The 20,547-nt window shown below is 38.3% G+C and overlaps 2 protein-coding genes across 2 annotated transcripts in view; both read right to left on the reverse strand.

Annotated features, from left to right (window-relative positions):
• The window catches only part of LOC117505132 (GTPase IMAP family member 7-like), a 28,273-nt gene extending 19,759 nt beyond the window's left edge, over window positions 1–8,514 (reverse strand). Inside the window, exons 1-2 of the mRNA XM_034164677.1 lie at window positions 8,509–8,514; window positions 3,289–3,290 (exon numbers count right to left, since the gene is read on the reverse strand). The gene's annotated coding sequence lies outside the window, so the exon portion shown is untranslated. The remainder of the gene's footprint in view (window positions 1–3,288; window positions 3,291–8,508) is intronic.
• LOC117504767 overlaps window positions 1–20,547 on the reverse strand; it is a 34,117-nt gene that overhangs the window by 1,697 nt on the left and 11,873 nt on the right. Inside the window, exons 5-7 of the mRNA XM_034164266.1 lie at window positions 18,659–18,778; window positions 5,993–6,855; window positions 888–948 (exon numbers count right to left, since the gene is read on the reverse strand). Of these exons, the coding sequence (XP_034020157.1) occupies window positions 888–948; window positions 5,993–6,855; window positions 18,659–18,778 (1,044 nt within the window). The remainder of the gene's footprint in view (window positions 1–887; window positions 949–5,992; window positions 6,856–18,658; window positions 18,779–20,547) is intronic.

Genomic DNA, 20,547 nt, shown 5'->3' on the forward strand with positions numbered 1-20,547 from the left:
TAATTTTGATCAGCAAAAGAGAACAAATGTTTTAAAAGTGTCGTTTGAGTTAAAGTGCTCAGCCAGTCTGCTCTGTGAGTCTGGTTAGGACTCAGATGGAGACGTCTTCAGAACTCCAGGATCTGTGTGTGTTTCTCCAGATAAAACTGCAGTTATGTCTGAAAGGGCACAAACAGGAGCAGCTGCATTTTTATATATATATATATATATATATATATATATTTATTTATTTTTTTTTTCACAGCAGCTGCCTGACTTGTACATATGTAGTACATATTACATAATATTGTAGTTAAGGTGAGATGTTGGTGATGTTCTTTATTACCAGAGAAAAAGCCTGAGACCACAGAAAGAAGAAACTTGTTATCTACCTACATAGAAAAGTAAATTCACTTTACTATTACGATACTACACAAAGTATTAAGTACAGTAAAAGTGTTCCAATGTTACACAAATAAAGTGATTTATCTGATTTTACATATATCAGGTTTATATCAGGTTTATGCAGTTATTGTCGCCTCGATTTCATTTCCGCCGTCTAATCTGGTAAAGTCAGTTTCATTCAGAATACAACCAAATCTTTGGAGTTCATATCATCTTTGATTTGTTTTTCCACAATGATCAGCCAGCAGTAAAAATGCCAAAATACCATCAAAAACAAGACATATCTATCTAGATAGATAGATAGATAGGTGTGTGCGTGTGTGTGTGTGTGTGTGTGTGTGTGTGTGTGTGTGTGTGTGTGTGTGTGTGTGTGTGTGTGTGTGTGTGTGGTGTGTGTGTGTGTGTGTGTGTGTGTGTGTGTGTGTGTGTGAGAGAGAGAGAGAGAGAGAGATTTTGAAGCTGTGTCCAACACAGAATAAATCTGGTGATTAATCTTAACTTACCCGGCATGATGAAAAGAACAAATGAAGTCGACTCGGCTCTTGAGTTTAGGGCCCTGTCCCACTGGCGTTTAGGAGGATTTGCGTATGAATTGCACACAAAATTGGCTCATATTCGCTTAATATCCGCAATATGCGTGAAACATGCTTGTATGAGTCGGCCGACACCGGCACACGTCCACAATTATCCGCAGAGGCATGTTTTTCCGTTTCCAGTATTTTTGAGCTGCACAAAATTTTGGCTGCGGATGACATCTGCCTTACATACTCCATACATACACAAACATAATCTATGTGGTGTATATTCGCCGTCATCTGCTGATATCTGTGACTGACAGGGATTTGCTGCTTGGCAGCAGACTGGGACAGTGTGTAAAATGGATATTTTGTGTGCCCATCATGTCCACATCATGAGCTAAAATAAGCTGTAGCGACTGCATACAGACTGGCCACGAAGAAAGCATTTTTATTACGTCTGCTTTGCATCTGATTTGCGGCGGATGCAAATCAGATGCGCTGTGTTCACAGCTGGACGCCGTTCTTTGTTCTGCCGGCTGCCATGCGCTCTGCGCTGGATGCTGCCTATATAAAATAATTATTTCATGGCGGATTAATCATTTTATTCTGCAAATTGGCTGTTGAAAACGGCTCTAATCACCTCCTGAATCACAGAGGAAGCTGCAGCTGGGCACGTGCGAACGGCTAACAAGCTGCAGAAAGCATTTTGAGACGTCTTAAAAGGTAATTATTTGACTTGTTTACATTATCAAGGCTTGATAAAACAGTTGCATGTTTTTCCGTCTTGTCTGCAGCTGTTACAGTACTTATTCCTATGTTTATAACAAATTTAAGTTTTTGTTATAATTGTTCAGACGAGATGCGCTCTGATGTGATCCGCTGACATCACCACTCGCCCTGTTCACTGCTTGTTTACTCCAATCAACTTGTCCAAGTCCAGCAAATGCTCCAGAGGCTGTATTGTTGGTGTGACTAGTGATGTCGATGGCCAGAGTGTGCTTCATTTATGACCGCAATGCAGATGCCGTGCACGCTCAACACGTGCGCGATGCATTCATAATACACCCGAAATACTGCCATGATAATCGCAATGCGTCAGATCTGTTTCCTCACTACATGCGTTATACAGCCATGATTGTTCATCATATATTTGCTATATATTATTAATATATCCGTAATTCATACTGGGACATTTGTCATTTTTGGCCATTTTTGTTGCAGATGACAACGAACGCCCGTAATTTGTGTACTCAATTCATGCGCAATTAATCCTCTCCCCAGTGGGACCGGGCCCTTAGATGTTGATCTGTTTTCTCTGTCTGCTGCTACATTTGTTCATTCAGTCTGTTTTTGTTGTTTCTGTTTTCATGAAATGGGCAAAAAATATTTCCAGTTCCACCCAGAAACCTGTTTTTGTCATGTGTTTGTCTGTTTAAAGGAGCAGCCAAAAACACCCACCCATCATTTTTGGAGAGAAAAAAAAATAATTGAAAGACTTGTGAGGCTGATAGATTTACTCTTTTTCTGCTTCATCTGGTTTTTAATAGTCTAATAATTTTGTGTTGTCTCTGGTGTAAGATTTGTTTACAGCAACTAAACGATGGTGATATATACTTTATTGATCTCACAGTGGAGAAATTATGTTTACACTCCAGTTACCTCAGACAGCAATTAGTCCACAATTATTACTTGTTTACCGTAATAATGGCACACATCAGAATTAAAGACAGCACATACACATTTGCCATTGTTTATGTGCACTAAGTTTGAAGAAGTCCGTTATCCGAATTGAGGCAAGTGGGTGAAGGTCACGCAGCAACCCTGAGTTGCGCCGCCAATATCAGCTTGGGGGGGGGGTTGCAGCTAAAACTGCACCGCCCCCGCTGCAGGGAAACGGGATGACATTTAGCAGGCGCCAGAAAGGGTGGGTGTTGATGGGGGAAGGAGAGGGTGTGGGGGGGGAATGGAACATGCTTCAGTCCTGTGAAAAGCAGTTTATTGTCTTTGTGAGTTGAGATAAGAAACAGTCAATGTTCCCCAGGCCGAAACAAATCCCTAAGGAGGAGACAGTCGGGCAATTTGACCTTCAGGCTTGATAAGCCTGTAATGTTATTGTTGCAGCAGTGAAATCACTTTTTAACAGTTCCACTTGCACAACCAAATCCCAATTATGAATTAAGAATGTTCACCGGCTTCTGAAATCTTCAACTTCAACTGCAAAGCATGCATCTGCTCCAAGATGTCATCCAATTTGTGTCTGAGTTCAAGAGTCATTGCAGTCTGAGAATGCACTGCCTTGCCAACCTCGTTAATCATGAAGGTCAAGCGAGGGGCCGTGGTTCTTGATTCCACCGTCTTGCCAATTTTCCTGTAGGCTGTTGAAAACGGCTCTAATCTTTATGAATAACTGCTCAAGTATTCACTTGAAACCAAGATAACAATTACCTGATTTTTTTGTGGCATCCAACAAGTTTGATCAGGTTTCTGTTTACTGTCGTATTTACATTTAGTTTTTGTTTTGTGCTTTAATTCAGAAAGACAGTGAACATTTTATTACATTCAGATGTAGAAACACCAACTCAGAAGCTAAAACTGTGATATTATGACACAGAACACAACTGACTGAAAGAGCTCACTGAGCAAAAAATGGTGAAGAAGAAAGATTTTTAAGATAAAACATCACTATCATATCATCTTGTATTTCAGATAAAATATTTTTTCTTCACACATCTATATTAATATGATCTTTAAGGGTTCAGAAACTAGTAAACTACACTGTAAATAACTGAGCCTGTAGCTTTAACAAGCCTCTTTTTTAACTTCTCTGTTTCAGCATCACATGTGGTAGAAATGTGCTTCTTCACTCTTTATCTTTATTTCCATGACTGTGTCTAATAACATGCGCTGCAGACAGTTTGTTAATATGCAAATGATTAACTGAGGGAGCTAACTGAGCCAACTCAGTTCAACATACACATGTTCAACAGTTCAACATACACGTTGAACTGAGGGTGCCACAGTGTTGGACTAACAGATTCAAATTGTCTTTTGTCCTGTCTTCTATTAAACTGCTGAACTCTGGATCTTTACGTACAGCAGATTCTCTGCACAGCACTTAACCTGCACTTTACCAACTCTGTGGCTGAATGTGTGTTTGTATTTGTTTTATTGTCTTCTGTACTGTTTTAAGCCACATGTAGTACTGTGCCCAGGACAAATTTCCCCTCAGGGACAATAAAGTTCTTTCTATTCTATTCTATTCTATTCTGTGTTTACAGTTTCCTGTTGACTGACCTTCATCAAAGGAAGTCATGTGACTGGTGATATCAGTGTGTGTATGTGCACATAGTTTGATTCATCGACACTGTTTGATGAACGTGGGCCCAGACTCACCCCAAATACTGCGGTCTTCATCTTTAGTATGAACATATTAGATATTTATTCATTAATTATAAACATTTTCAAATATATGACATTTTAATGGTGTCCTGTTCATGGTGATCCCACCTCACACCCTGTGACTGCTGGGAGAGGCTTCAGCCCCCCCCCGGTGACCCCTAACCACAATAAGCTGGTATAGAAAATAGATGGATGGATCATATTTCCTCTGTAAAATTTAAAATAGTTTGTTTACTTTGTGCAGCTTTTGGTCTTTTACAGTAAATCTTCAGGTGTTCACATGAAACCAAACTGTGAGGTCAAACATGTTCACAGATCATTTCCACTTGTCAAAATAACACTTCTTACTTTCAGTTTTATTGTAATTCAGAACATTTTGTTGGTGATACAGAGAGATTTGTTATACTACAGAAGACAAACAGAAGTGAAAATGCCATAAAGAAGGGTGAAATAAACACACACACACACACACATATGCATTATTGTTGATTGAAAAAGGCTTTTACTGTCTTGAAACTCACTGTTTAAAATTACAGAAACAAAAAAAGAAAAAAATCTTCAAGTGTTTTTATTATTTGTGTGACACTGAACATTTTTCTGCAGAAACAGACACATTTATCTTGTTTTTTTATAATGTCTAGCACATGATTTCACAAAGACAAACTGTAAATAATAATCAACAAACAGTGAATTAATCAACATGATGTTCAATAAATAAATTTAATAAATCCACAGGATATTAACCCAAAGAATTTGAAAGGTCGTTTCACAATATATTTGTCTTGTTGACTCAAATGATAACAAATAGACAAAAGCCAAAGTTCTTTTACAATTATAAAAACCTTTATTACAGATGTATTATGATCATAAAATTTTCGTTAACCCAGTAAAGACAGTTTATACAACAGATCAACAATAGCAGGAAACAAAAATCTTGCAGTAAACAGGTTAAAATTGTCTTCATGATTGATTTTTTTTATTATTATTTATAAAATTCCTTGTCAGAACATTTTGCAAAACAAAAACTATTTCATTCTGTAAATCACTGAATAAACAGATTGAGTAGCTTCAGCTTAAAGTGATGATACAAATGTGAGTGCAGAGAAAACTGCAACAAGAGAGACACTCACACAGTTTAGACGGGATTGATCGATTGATTGATTGATTGATTGATTGATTGATTGACTTTTATTGAAATAACTGAACAAATCAGTGTTCAGTTCTTGTGTGTGTGTGACGTGTGCAGAGACATTTGTCAGCTGTGTGAGACGTCCTGACTGAGCGTTCACTCTCTGTGTGTCACAATATGAACACGGATCAATTTACAGCAAAACAAACAGACTGACGTCACAAGAAAATGAATCAAAATGTGAAATAATGTCTGTCACAAAGATTTTCAGACACTCTGATTAATTATTATCTAAACCATCAGGATCACTCAAAAATCTGGAAACTGATTTTCATAAAATGTGGTGGAGGGGTCAAAGGTTAAATGTGGGTGTGGCTCCAGCAGGGTATCCTTAAGACTGATGCTCTTTTTGCTGTGACAGTCTGTGATAACCAGCACATCTTTTAGACATGTCAAAGCCTCCCTCAGCTGCTTCAGATTCTGATCCTCCAGCCGCTCCTGTTGTGTCCGTCCCACCTCTAATAAGCAGTGCTCTTATACCTGCTGCTAATGCTCCTCCGACCACTGATCCTGCGGCCACTGCTCCTGTAGCCACTGCTCCGACAGCCAGTACTGGTGTTAACACTGCAACTGCGATCCCACCACACGCAGCTCCTAACAGAGCGCCTGCAGTAGTCCCAGCATAGATGATCCAAAGCTTCTTACGTGTAGCTTTTTTTGCTCGTTTTCTGGTCTCTTTGTCTGTCAGGTTACCTGATGACTCTCTGATGCGTTTTTGTGCTTCTGCTATTTGTTTCTCCACATTTTGGAACATCTCGTTGGTGTAGTATCCTCCATCATTTTCCTCTATGATCTTGTCAATACTCTTGAACAGTTCAGCCACCTGCACCTCGTTGTTCCTGTAGTCGTCTTGTGGTTTCTTCCAGTATTTATTGTCGATGACGTGACATCGGTCACCACATTTCTTCACCAGCTCTCTCAGAGCATCAGGTTTAGCAACAAACTGCTCAATTTTCACTCCTTCAGGGAGCTGATCACCATGAGTGAAGACAACTGCAGCAAATCTGAAATATTCTGCTGAGAAACATTCACTTATTTTATTGATGACCACCTGCTCCTGTTCTGTGTATTTCTCCACTTTGAGCAGAATGAGAAGCACATGAGGTCCAGGAGAACACTCTGTTATAAACTTAAAGATCTCTTTTTTTTGCTTGTCCTCATCCATTTTTGTGTCAAAAAAACCTGGAGTATCAATCACAGTGATTGCTCTTCCACTGACAGTAGTGGATTTTGTTTTGCATTTACTTGTTCCAGACTCTGCAAAATGGTTTACTTTAAACACGTTATCTTTAGTCAGGAGGTTGGCGAGGCTGCTTTTCCCAGCTCCAGTTTTTCCCACTAAGACGATCCTTTGATGAGCTGACACTAGAAGACAGGAAAGACCCCGTGTCATTGATGACCTTCCCATTTCATTTAACCTTTATTTAACCTGATAAATAATCCACTGAGATCAAGACCTCTTTCACAGGGGCGATCTGGCCAAGAAGGCAGCAGCACACACCAAACAATGCAAAGCAATATAACAGAACAACACATCCACCATAAAACACAAACACAAGCAGCTGACCAATGGACACAATAATTATTTTGCAGTAACAATGTCAAGCATTGACACAATAAAACTCATGGTTCGAGACAAGGTTTAAGACCTACACAATGTTCAAAGGATTTTGGTTGTCGGTTTTCCAATATCGACTGGAAAGCTGTCAGTGAAACCAGCCCAGGCAGTTTCAGTTCCATTTGAACCTTGAGGTACACCTTTTGTGACCTCTAAGTCATAACGTCAAAAATCATACCACTGATAAAGCCAGTAATAATGTTGTTCATTATGTCAGGAAAAAAATGATGAAACACTTGATCCAACCTTTTGAACTCTGCCAACAAGGGCGTTCATGTCCACCTGAAAACTGACATTTTTCCAAAAGCTTAGACCAAGTTACAGTGGCTTGCAAAAGTATTCAACCCCTTGGTATTCCATGCATTTTAATTTGTTTATGGCATTTCAAATACAAAAAGTAAATCAGGCTAAACAATATAAAAATTTCTAAAATTATCTTCCTTAGACTCAAACTGAAAATAAATCTCTACAACTTAAAAATATACTAGGAGAGAGCATATCTCACCCATATTGGCCTCTGTTAATTCTACAATAGAATTTAAAATTCTTCTTCTTACTTATAAGGTTTTGAATAATAATAATAATCAGGTACTTAGGGACCTCATAGTACCATATCACCCTAATAGAGCGCTTCGCTGTCAGACTGCAGGCTTACTTGTAGTTCCTAGGGTTTGTAAGAGTAGAATGGGAGGCAGAGCCTTCAGCTTTCAGGCTCCTCTCCTGTGGAACCAGCTCCCCATTCAGATCAGGGAGACAGACACCCTCTCTACTTTTAAGATTAAGCTTAAAACTTTCCTTTTGCTAAAGCTTATAGTTAGGGCTGGATCAGGTGACCCTGAACCATCCCTTAGTTATGCTGCTATAGACTTAGACTGCTGGGGGGTCCCCATGATGCACTGTTTCTTTCTCTTTTTGCTCTGTATGCACCACTCTGCATTTAATCATTAGTGATTGATCTCTGCTCCCCTCCACAGCATGTCTTTTTCCTGGTTCTCTCCCTCAGCCCCAACCAGTCCCAGCAGAAGACTGCCCCTCCCTGAGCCTGGTTCTGCTGGAGGTTTCTTCCTGTTAAAAGGGAGTTTTTCCTTCCCACTGTCGCCAAGTGCTTGCTCACAGGGGGTCGTTTTGACCGTTGGGATTTTTACGTAATTATTGTATGGCCTTGCCTTACAATATAAAGCGCCTTGGGGCAACTGTTTGTTGTGATTTGGCGCTATATAAATAAAATTGATTGATTGATTGATTGATTATCACGCATGTAACATATGTCACTTGCCATAGAATCCAATAGACATAGACCTTGTTTGACCTTTACTTTGAAGACCAAGCATTCAACACGGTCAACACTACTCCATTTATTAATCCTATTAGCTCAACCAATAATTTGCATCACTTTTTACCAAAACTGGAGTAACTTTAACTTTTGACCCCTGTACAAAATGAAACTGACCTTTGTCACCATTCTTGCTGTTTTTATCCCGTAACTCCATAGAATTCAGTCACAAATAGTCCAAACTATACCTTTTTGGAATCTTTATGATCAGGCAAATAATGTGGAATATTTTTCAATATGATTGGAGCAACTTTTAATTTTGACCATCGATTAAAAAGTCAAGTGACCAATCATTTTTTTCAAAAGAGGAGTGTCTGAGGAGTATTTCTGTTGAATTTGATGCTTTTATCAGCATTTGCAGGATTGTTTCAGTTATCTGCTGCACTAAAGGGCATCCGATGTAAAACTTGTGCCAAATTCTAATGCGGATCTGGTTGTATTCACTGTGGTGACTCCACACAAACAGGAGCAGCTGAAAAAGTAACATCAGTACTAAAGTGCTTTTTTTTCTCACTGCGGCTGCCTTACTTGTACATATGTAGTACATATTACATAATATTGTAGTTATGGTAAGATGTTGCTGATGTTCTTTATTACCAGAGAAAAGCCTGTGACCACAACTTATCAGCCTACCTAGAAAATTAAATTCACTTTACTATTATGGGGTACTACACAAAGTATTAAGGACAGTAAAGGTGGGCCAATGTTACACAAATAAAGTGATATTGATTTTATATATTCCAGGTTTATCTAATCTACATCTTCAAAAACATACACTCTAAAAAACGAACAGCTGTCTCAACAAGAAAAAAATGATGTAACAATTTGCATAGATTTAAAAAAAAAAATTTCAACTTTATTTCAACTTTCAACTGAGTTCATGCCACAAGACTTCGCTCATTAACTTGAAATAACTTTAGTTAAGTTGAAATAAGTTAAAGAAATCTATGCAAATTGTTACATCACCTTTTTTTGTTGAGACAGCAGTTCATTTTTTTTTAGTTTTTTTTTTTTTTATATTTATTTCATTCATTTAAAAGAAAAACAGAAAAGCAAAAAACAAAAGCACCACAATACCAGAATGAAAAGGAGCAGAAAGAAGAACAAGTCTTATGATTTCTGCCCCTTTTAACAATACAATCTTTCAATATACAGCATCATAGTCAACATTATTTAACAGATTGCATTTCTTTAACTTGTCACATACCACTGACCCATTTCATAATTATGACCATTAATTAATAGATTACATCACTGACAGGTTACATTTAAACTTAAGACACTCCAAACATTATTAACAGTTTACTTTTTTTTTTTTTTTGACTTTCTTGCAGCCCACTGACTTACTTCATAGTTTCATACTTACTTAATACATCTAATTTAATATGTTTTTTAAATAATTTAAGCAACCTTAATTCTTTCATTTCTTTATTAAGATTGTTCCATAATTTGACACCATTTACTGCAATACTCCTTTCCTTTACTTTGGTTCTAAATCTTGGTTTTTTAAAGACTTCTATTCCTTTCAATTTATAACTACTTACTCTTTTTTCAAACATATTTGAATGTTTGTTGGTAAAGTATTTTATTAACTTGGTACATCGTTTGTAATATTTTCAAATCAACTAAATCATGAAATTTAAGTACCCTATACTTAATAAACAATGGATTAGATGGATCTCTAAAACCACTGTTACTAATCACTTTTAAAGCTCTTTTCTGCAAAATAAATAAAGGTTGTATATAGGTTGTATATGTTGATCCCCAGATTTCTACACAGTAAGTTAAATATGGGACAATCAATGAATTGTACAATGTTAATAAACCATAACTATTTAATGAATATTTTACTTTATGCAAAACAGCAATGGCTTTCGCTATTTTTCCTTTTATGTAATTTATGTGTGACTTCCATGTAAGATCTTCATCAATCATGACTCCTAAAAATTTCATTTCTTTTACCCTTTGTATATCCATTCCATCTATTTGTAATGACACATTATTTTCTTTCGCTCTATCATTAAACAATATGAAATTTGTCTTATTAATATTTAGTGACAATCTGTTTATATCAAACCAATGTTTAACTTTTTCCAACTCTGTATTTATCACTTGTGCTACTTCCTGTATATCTGATCCAGAGTAAAACAGCGTTGTATCATCAGCAAATAAAATGCTGCCAAGCACATTGGATACATTCACAAAATCATTGATATACAAAATAAACAGTTTGGGTCCAAGTACCGATCCTTGTGGTACTCCATAAATAATGTTACACAATTCTGATTTGGTATTATTTATCTGAACAAACTGTTTTTCTATTTTCTAAGTAGCTTTTTACCCACTGATGTGCAACACCTCTTATTCCATATTGTTGTAACTTGTGGAGCAATCTTGAGTGGTCTATAACATCAAAAGCCTTTTTCAGGTCAATAAAAATACTTACAAAATAATCCTTATTATCTATTGTTGTTGATATTTTCTCTATTAGTTCCATAATTGCCATAGCTGTCGAATGTTTTGTTCTGAATCCATACTGAGCATTATTTAAAATATGATGTTTCTCAATAAATTTATCCAATCTTGTTACAAAACTTTTTCCATAATTTTAGAAAACTGTGGAAGCAATGATACTGGCCTGTAATTAGAAAAATTATGTTTGTCTCCATTTTTATATAATGGGACTACCTTAGCAATTTTCATTTCATCTGGAAAAACCCCAGTTGACAGAGACAGATTACAATATAAGTAAATGGTTCAATAACAATTTCTATTATACTTTTACAGTCATCATGTCTAAATCTTCATGGTCAGTTGATCTTTTGCTTACACAGTTTTTTACAATATTTCTTATTTCATCTTTTTCCACATTGTCCAGGAAAATACTATTGACCGTATTTACCAATGTACATAATTTATCTTCTATTATTGGTTTATTTCCCACCAGACTGACCCTACATTTGAAAAATAATCATTAAACCCATTTGCAACTTCTTTATATCATATATCTCTTTATTTTCCTTAACAAAGTAATTTGGAATAGTTTCTTTCGTTCCATCACTATCAATCACACTTTTTATAATTCCCCATGTTACCCTCATATTATCTTTACTCTTATTTAGTTTTTCACTGTAATAATCTTTTTTTTTTGTTTCCTAATTATTGTTAATAGTTTATTTTTATATTTTTTGTATTTATGTTCTGATTCCTTTGTTTGCAATTTTAAAAAGCACCTGTATAAATAGTTTTTCTTTGCACAAGCATTTTTTATTCCCTTTGTCAGCCATGGTTTATTTACTCTTTTCTTCACACATCTATATTAATATGATCATTAAGGGTTCAGAAACTAGTAAACTACACTAAATAACTGAGTCTGTAGCTTTAACAAGCCTCTTTAACTTCTCTGAGTGTTTCAGCATCACATGTGGTAGAAATGTGTTTCTTCACTCTTTATCTTTATTTCCATGACTGTGTCTAATAACGTGCGCTGCAGACAGTTTGTTAATATGCAAATGATTAACTGAGGGAAGGTCTACATCCGTTCATGGCTAAAGATGGGAGTGTGAAACAGGCTCATACACATGTTTACAGTCTCCTGTTGATTGACCTTCATCATAGGAAGTCATGTGACTGATGATATTAATGTGTGTATGTACACATAGTTTGATTCATTGACATGGTTTGATAAACGTGGGCCCAGACTCACCCCAAGTACTGCAGCCTTCATCTTTATTATTAACTAAAGTGTCTTGATTAGAGAGTGGCCTCAACTCAGAACATGGCGCCATTTTGGTTCCAACTGCGCTGAACTATATACAGAATGAACCTTTTATGTTTTCAACATTTTTTTAAAATCATTTAACCACATACAGCAACACATGCAGGTACAGGTACTATCAAAATAAATATAAAAAATAGCTAAGCTATCAAATTTACATAACTTTACAATTTATGATGATTTATTTAATAAATTTAAAGCCTGATTTATGCTTCTGCAGCTCTGTAATTCTGTGTCGTGCAATGATGTGCATGACAGTTTTAAAGTTTTCTGTCTCTGGATTATACTTTATTCTGGACTAATGTGACCCTCAACAAGTTTTTCTTTCTACAATCGTCACCTCCAAATCAAAGGTAAGCTAAACAATTTCCTCTTTTACCGACTTTGTGCTGTAAATGTGTGGACTTTTCTGGTCCATTTGTAATCAGCATGGTTTAGGTGAGTTTTTCTCTACATGGGACTGAACAATAAATTTACCTCGCAAAGCTTTGATGATGAAGTCGCTTCCATCCCACACGGCTGACTATTTTCCCGAATTTGTCTTCTGTTCGGATCTGAAGTGAATCTGTACATCTTGAAGCCTTTGTTGTGTCTATTTGTGCCTCCAAATACCCAACAACATAGGCATTTTCAGTGAATAAATAAATAAAATGGCTGATTTACATGCAGATAGATTAACAGCGAACGCTATTTTGAACCCAAGATGGCACCATGAGTCATGTGACCTTTTTTTTTTTTTTTAACTCATCATGTCGCACTCTCTCAATCAAGGCACTTTCGTATGAGTATTTTCAGATATGTGACATTCTCATGGCTTCCGGTTCAGGGTTAACCCGCTTCACACCCCCTGACTGCTGGGATCGGCTCCGGCCCCCTGGTGACCCTTAATTGGAGTAAGCTACTACAGAATTGGATGGATAATAATTGCTCTGTAAAATTTTAAATGGTTTGTTCACTTCATGCACATTTTTGTCTTTTCCAGTAAATCTTCAGGTGTTCACAAGAAACCAAACAAACTGTCAGGTCAAACATGTTCACAGATTATTTCCGCTTGTTCTCAAAATAACGCTTTTTTACTTTCAGTTTTTATTGTAATTCAGAACATTTTGTTGGTGATACTATCATGGTCGGCCTTTGCCCTTGCCCTTTTTTAACCTCTTGTGTGTAATTTGTCTGTTTTCCCTCCAGGTGGTGCGCTGCAGAGCCGAGGAACACGGCAACTCTCTTCTTCTCACACTTAACACATGAGCGGCTCATCAGGAGTGGGCTACTTAAACCCCCGGCTTTGAGCTCAGTCTTTGCCGGATTCTTTCTTTCCATGAAGCCAGAGTCTTCCGTGACTCTCTCTGAGACTGATCCTTCATGATCGTTACCTCATCTTTCCTGCCGCTTCCAAGCGCTCTGACGTCTGATCTCTGACATTTCCACAGCTCATTTCAAGGTTACCTGGCTAACTCTAATTTCCGTATTAGAGCTCATTGATATTTCTGGTGTTTCCACACACCCTCCTGCGCAGCTTCCATGTTGCATACGCTCCTGGCTCCTACGCCACTGCCAATCACTACGTCACTTCTGAACTTGTTGGTTCTCAGCTTTGCCACGCTTCAGTTAAGTTCCTGCATGTCTGTGAAATCCCGTTCTCACGCTACTCCTGTTTGTGACTGTGCATGACTGAGAACTGTATCCAAGAATTGTTTCCAAGAACCAGTACCAAGAATGATTTCAAAGAACTGTTTTCCAAGAACAATTTGAACTCTGATATTGAACCACTAAGAACTTTCCAAGTGGTTTCTAAAGTCAAGTCCTGCTTAACTGGAACTGCGTCGCAAGACGAGTAGCACTTGACCTCTGACCTCTGAAGACAGTTCATGAACTCTGAATAACTTCTGGACAGTAAACCTTATTTCCTAGTTTGTGAACTTTATTCCCTGACCTGTGAACATTCCTGTTTAAAGTCTACTGTGAACTGTTTGTTCCTAAAGGCTTCACAGTGTACGTGTTCCTCGTCCTTGGCTCGTTGCGTCCCACATGGATCCGGATCCAGTTCCCGTATACTCCAGGATTCCAGCTCATTCTCAGACTCCCAAGTCTGTCCGCGTGTGCACTGCAGCTCCCAGACTTCCATCGCTACAAGCAGGCCCTGTTTTGGTTCAGCAAGCTGTCTAACCAGCTCAGCACGTTTATTCCTCTGTTCACCATTATTGTAAATAAATCTCTTTTCGTTTGCAACCCGTTCTCGTCAGTGCTCCCAGCGTTTGAGTTCATCACCTTGTACTGGTCCGGGCCTGTCTGGACACCTAACCATAACAGATACATAGAGATTTGTTATACTGAAAAACAGAAGTAAAAAATACCATGAAGAAGGCTGAAATAAAAAAAAAAACACATTATCTCTGAAAAACACTTTATTCCTAAACATAAATCTAAGTCCAACATGAGAGCAGATGTCATTCTTTTTTTTTTTTTTTATTTCGGGGCTTTGTCTAAGTGACGCGAAAGTGACGAGAATTTTATTTTTGAAGACATCATCCTAATGTTGGCTCTGCTGCTCAGCGGGTATCACCGGGTAGTTCAGGTTATGGTTCACAAACTAGAACTGAAGAAATTACAGGTTTTTGTGATGTGGAACCATGTGGCGGCCAGAGGTCGCTGTTTACCCACCTTACAGCAGCTACAGGTCGTAAAAAACAGTTTGCACAAATGACGTCAGGGGTCAATTGTATCTGAGGAGAATTATTATTATTTATATAAAAAACATTATTGTTAATTGAAAAAGGCTTTTACTGTCCCGAAAATTATTGTTGGAAATGAGACAAACAAAAAAAATTGCTTCGTGTTTTTATTATTTGTGGTGTTGTGTGGGCCGCTGAAGAGGAGGTACTGCTGGCCCACTACCAAAGGGCGCCCTGCCTGAAGTGCGGGCTTCAGGCACGAGAGGGCGCTGCCGCCTCACAGGAACAACCGGGGTGACAGCTGTCACCTGGTCATCACCCACACACACAAAAGCCGGACGACATCTCCACCTCGTCGCCGAGATATCATCTACCTTCACGGTAAATTCTCAGCCGTTGTGTTGACGCACGTTACTTGTTTTCGTGTGTGTTGAACTGTTTGCAGGTGTCTTGATCGCTACTTTCAGCTGGAGGCTGGGTTCGCGGATGGTGGAGGAGTGACGCACTTCACTCCTCACCCCGAACTTCAATAAGTAGGATTACAGACTCTGCATAAACTGTGTACTTGAGGTGGAGGTGTTTTTCCCACCCGACTAATACAAGAAGAACTTGCTGACTGTTTACTGGGTGTGTTTGTCACACACTCATTTACTTCTGTCTTGGCGGCTCCAGTATCCTTCGGGTTCGGTGGCAGTGGAAATCGTGTGGGATCCGGTTCTACTCGGGACGGACGTCTCCTATCCTCGAGCCTACCCACACGTCACTTTGTATATTTTGATTGTGAACCAAATTCTGCATTTGTCTGTATTTCGTTGTGCACATTTCACAACAGTAAAGTGTTGTATTTCTGACTCATCTATTGTCCGTTCATTTACGCCCCCTGTTGTGGGTCTGTGTCATTACACTTTCCTAACGTGTGACAGTTTGAACTTTTTTCTACAGAAACAGACACATTTATCCTGTTCAGAATGTTTTTTTTTTAATGTCCAACACATGATTTCACAAAGACAAATTGTAAATAATAATGAAGAAATAGTGAATTGATCAACATGATGTTCAATAAATAAATTTAATAAATCCAGAAGATTTTAACCCAATGAATTTGAAAGGTCATTTCACAATATATTTGTCTTGTTGATTCAAATGATAACAAACAAATACACAAATGCCAGAGTTTTTTTTTACAATGATAAAAACTTTTATTACAGATTTATTATGATCATAAAATTCATGTTAACTTAACAAAGATGGATTATATAACAGAGCAACAACAGCAAATTCTTGCAGCAAACAGGTTAAAATTGTGTAATTTTTTTTTTCTTCTCAAATTCCTTGTTGGAAAATTTTGCTAAACAAAAACTTTCATTCTGTAAATGACTGAATGAACAGAGTAGTAGCAGAATAGTTTCAACATGAAGTATTGATGCAACATATGTGTGCAGAGAAAACTGCAAAAAGAGAGATGCTCACACAGTTTAGATGGAATTGATTGATTTTGAATGTCATATCTGAATAAATCAGTGTTCAGTTCCCGTGTGTGTGTGACATGTGCAGAGACAATTGTCAGCTGTGTGAGACGTCCTGACTGTGAGTGTTCACTCTTTCTCTGTGTCACAGTATGAACACGGATCAATTTACAGCAAAACAGACTGACGTCACAAGAAAATAAAATATGAAATGAAAACTGTCACCCTGAGGGTGACGGGTATCTTGAGAAAAGATGAACAAGAGAGACCGCAAAGAATGACCACCATGAGAAGGGACTGATGGCCATTCACTATATTCATGCCAAATTCGGAGGTAAAAAAAGCGCAAATTGTGACCAGCAAAGTTTCATTTTTTTTTCCTTTGGTTATTTTAGTGTTTGACCTTGACCTTGACCGTTTTGTGTGCTGAACGTTATCTCCTTAAGGCTGCTACATGTGAACATACAAAAGTCTGCAATGCTGATCTACACGCTTTTTTACTCCCTTAAATGTCAAAATTTTGCACATTTTTGTGATCATGATGACACCAAATGATGTCTTAACGCTTTAACAAAGTCAGTTGATTATCCCAGGTAATGGCTGATGCACCAGACCTACTATCATCCAATGACGTTTGGAGGCAAATTTTCAAAAATTGTGACCAAGAAAGTTGTTTTGGTGATTTTCCAACCTGGTCTCACAGTAAGGCGTGCTTCAGCAGCACAAAATATACATTAATCTATTGGTTCATGATATTGTGAAGAAAAGTAGCTCATTTTCATCACGGAAGCACGAATTCAGTCTCATTCATTCCGTGATGGCTGCACAAAATTAAAAGTGAAGCAGGGGGTCGGGGTGGTTATGGTTAGGGTGGGGGGAAGGAGTAAGATTAGGTTATTGTTAGTTGTTGTTGGAAAGTTGTTTTGTTGATTTTAATGTTTGACCTTCCTGTGAACTTGACCTTCCTGTGAACTTGACCTTGCAATATCAATATCAATCAATATCATTATCTACTAAATTACTCAAAATAATTATAATAAAATCACATGCCAGTCACACAGGAAATCAGTCTTTTCAACAAAAAACAATCATTCTTTTATTCGGCCTCAACAGTAAATTCCAGTTTCATCTCCATTTCAGAAAAGGAAGTTTTGTGTTCCATTTTTAATAAAATTTGTGTCATGTGAAGACTACTTTTTATAAATGTGTTTTCTTTTGTTATTCCCCTCCTTTTTAAAACTCGTAAAACTAATATGAGATGTTAAAAAGCCTTAATTGAACCCCCCCCCCAAAAAAAAGAATAAGAAATGAAAAAAAAAGCGGCACCTTGAAAGAAAAAATATAAACCACCACATTTTCCACTGAATAACACTTCAAAGAGATTTTTAGTTTTATTTATTTATTTTAATGAAAAATGTTCAAACAAGACCAAAGTCCATTTTTTTAAAGCAGTTGTTTGTGAGATATATCTCTAAAAACATAATAATAAAAATACTGCCAACAGCAGTAAGAGGAAATGTCCGACAAATAAGAGTTGGAAACAAAATTATAAAATCAGGATTGTGTAGAAAATGATCACCAACAAAACCTTTTCAACATGTTGTTGCAGAGCTCTGGACAAATGTATAACTTTTACAATTTTTGGGGGGACCAGAACTGCTCCTGCACCTAATCCCACACCGACTGCTCTAAATACTGCTGCCTTCATTTTTGCTATGAGGCCTGCTGCTCCTGATGACTCTCTGATGTGTTTTTCTTCTGCTGCTATTTGTTTCTTAACTTTTTGGAGCATCTCGTTGGTGTAGTATCCTCCATTATTTTCCTGTATGATCTTGTCAATACTCTTGAACAGTTCAGCCACCTGGACATCGTTGTTCCTGTAGTCGTCCTTTGGTTTCTTCCAGTATTTAATGTGGATGACGTGACATCGGTTGATGACGTGACATCGGTGACCACATCGGTCACCACCAGATCTCTCAGAGCATCAGGTTTAGCAACAAACTGCTCAATTCTCTGTCCTTCAGGGAGCTGATCACCATGAGTGAAGACAACTGCAGCAAATCTGAAAGATTCTTCTGAGAAAAGTTTACTTATTTTTTTGATAACCACCTTCTCTTGTTCTCTGAATGCCTCCACTTTAAGCAGAATGAGAAAAACGTGAGGTCCTGGAGAAGACTATGATACACCTCAAGATCTCTTCTTTGTTCTTGTTCTCATCCATGTTTGTGTCAAAGAAACCTGGAGTATCAATCACAGTGATTGATCTTCCACTGACAGTTGTGGATTTTGTTTTGCATTTACTTGTTCCAGCCTCTGCAGAATGGTTTACTTCAAACACGTTATCTTTAGTCAGGAGGTTGGCGAAGCTGCTTTTCCCAACTCCAGTTTTTCCCAGTAAGACGATCCTTTGATGAGCTGACACTAGAAGACAAGAAAAATTAGAAAATCATTTTCAGTCTCAGGAACCCTTAATTATATACCCCCCATCACACATAGCTGGAATCACACAGAGTGCCATTGGAGTTGTAAATTGGCGTGCATCTGAAAGGTGTTGGATTTCAGTTCCAAAACCTTCTGACAGCCACCTGTGAAAGTCCACACAGTTGGTCGAAATTGGCCGGTGGCCCCGAGCATAAAGCACATGTTCATAATTCTCCGTGCGCTGTTGAGATGGGACACCTATCCGACAGCGATCCATATGTAATCTCACGACCATTTGACCGCAATCTACATATTCTGATGGCGGCATAAACAGGATCAGAAACGATGTGATCGCAGTTGATTGAGCTCTCAGATCGAATGATCCTAGCAAAGCCTGTCGACATGCTGTGCCACGTTTGTCCAACTCCACTGTACCCCGGCCAGAGAGGGCGAAGGAAATATTATGTAGTAACATGTCTGTGTCACTGTGCGCGCATCAGAGGGTCGGTGCAGCGCCCTGCAACGCAGCTGAATGGGATGTCACCGCTGTATCATACATGTTATTACACATACGCCTCCTACGTCTGTAGCAGGTATGATGTGGAAATGTTTGCCCAGCACATGACGACATAAATAAACATTTAACTCACCTCCGGTACTTCGTGGTCCTATAGCGCAGGGCAGACAGCTGGTCAAGTCCCTTTCACCCGGCTGCGCTGTGTGCTGGCAATGTCGATGAGCTGAATAAATCCCATGTGAAGTGCCGTCCCACAACGATAATCCGACTACAGTTGTGTTAAGATGTGTATCAAGTAAAATGACAACAAAAAAGAGTTTAGAAAAGAGAAAGTCCACTGGCTGCATCTCAAAGCTGCACATGTGGGAAGTTGGCCACATGCCAGCAGCAGCTCAGCGGCAGTTAAAGAGTCCAGCCGGATGAATAAAAGCTCGCAATGCAAGTATATACTGATCAAACACCTAAAAGGATTTTTCACTGGACTGTACAACAGGCAATCACTGACAGCTGTCAGTATACTCGGATGCACATCAGCTCCAGTGCTCGTGTGCGCGCATACATATACACACAGCTCAGCAAACATTTCAGCTGCACACTCGCACTCTGCTTTGATCACCCGTTCTACACACGTACACGCGTGCACACTGTCATGTGAGACACACAATGATGAGAGGTCACTTTAGCGCTGGGAACGTGAGGACAAGCAGAGATTTGATTGCGTGGGTGAGTGAGTGAGTGAGTGAGTGAGTGAGTGGGTGAGTGACAGCTCCAATGTCGGTGGCGTCTGACAGCAGTCTGTATTATCTGACTGTTGTCTAAAATATGTTTGGGCTGCATCCTGCAGGTGTGCACGTGGCAGTCCCGATGTGTTTGGACTGCAGTTGACCACGCCTCTTTTCCTGCTGACTGTGTTGGATTATGGCAGTATTTGCCGTGTTGGAATGGTTCCTCCACATTCTTGCTATGTGTGACAGGGGATGAACGTTTAACTAAATTTGTTTCTGAAGCAGATTGTCTGTATACCAGTGTAATTTAAGTGTGTACTTACAGTGGTCTGTCAGTGTGGGGATTACGTTCTGAAAACCCCCTCGATAATCTATACATTATTTTAAGACTTAATAATCCCCCCCACTCTTAACCCTTTAGGCAACAATTTTTTTTTGATTGGTCGTTTGAAAAAAAAGTAAAAATAATACACTTAAGAAAGTGAAACATCAGTGCACTTCATTCAAAGTACTTATTTACGTTGGTC

The sequence above is a fragment of the Thalassophryne amazonica genome, chromosome 23 (assembly GCF_902500255.1).
Source record: "Thalassophryne amazonica chromosome 23, fThaAma1.1, whole genome shotgun sequence".
Classification (NCBI taxonomy): Eukaryota; Metazoa; Chordata; class Actinopteri; order Batrachoidiformes; family Batrachoididae; genus Thalassophryne; species Thalassophryne amazonica.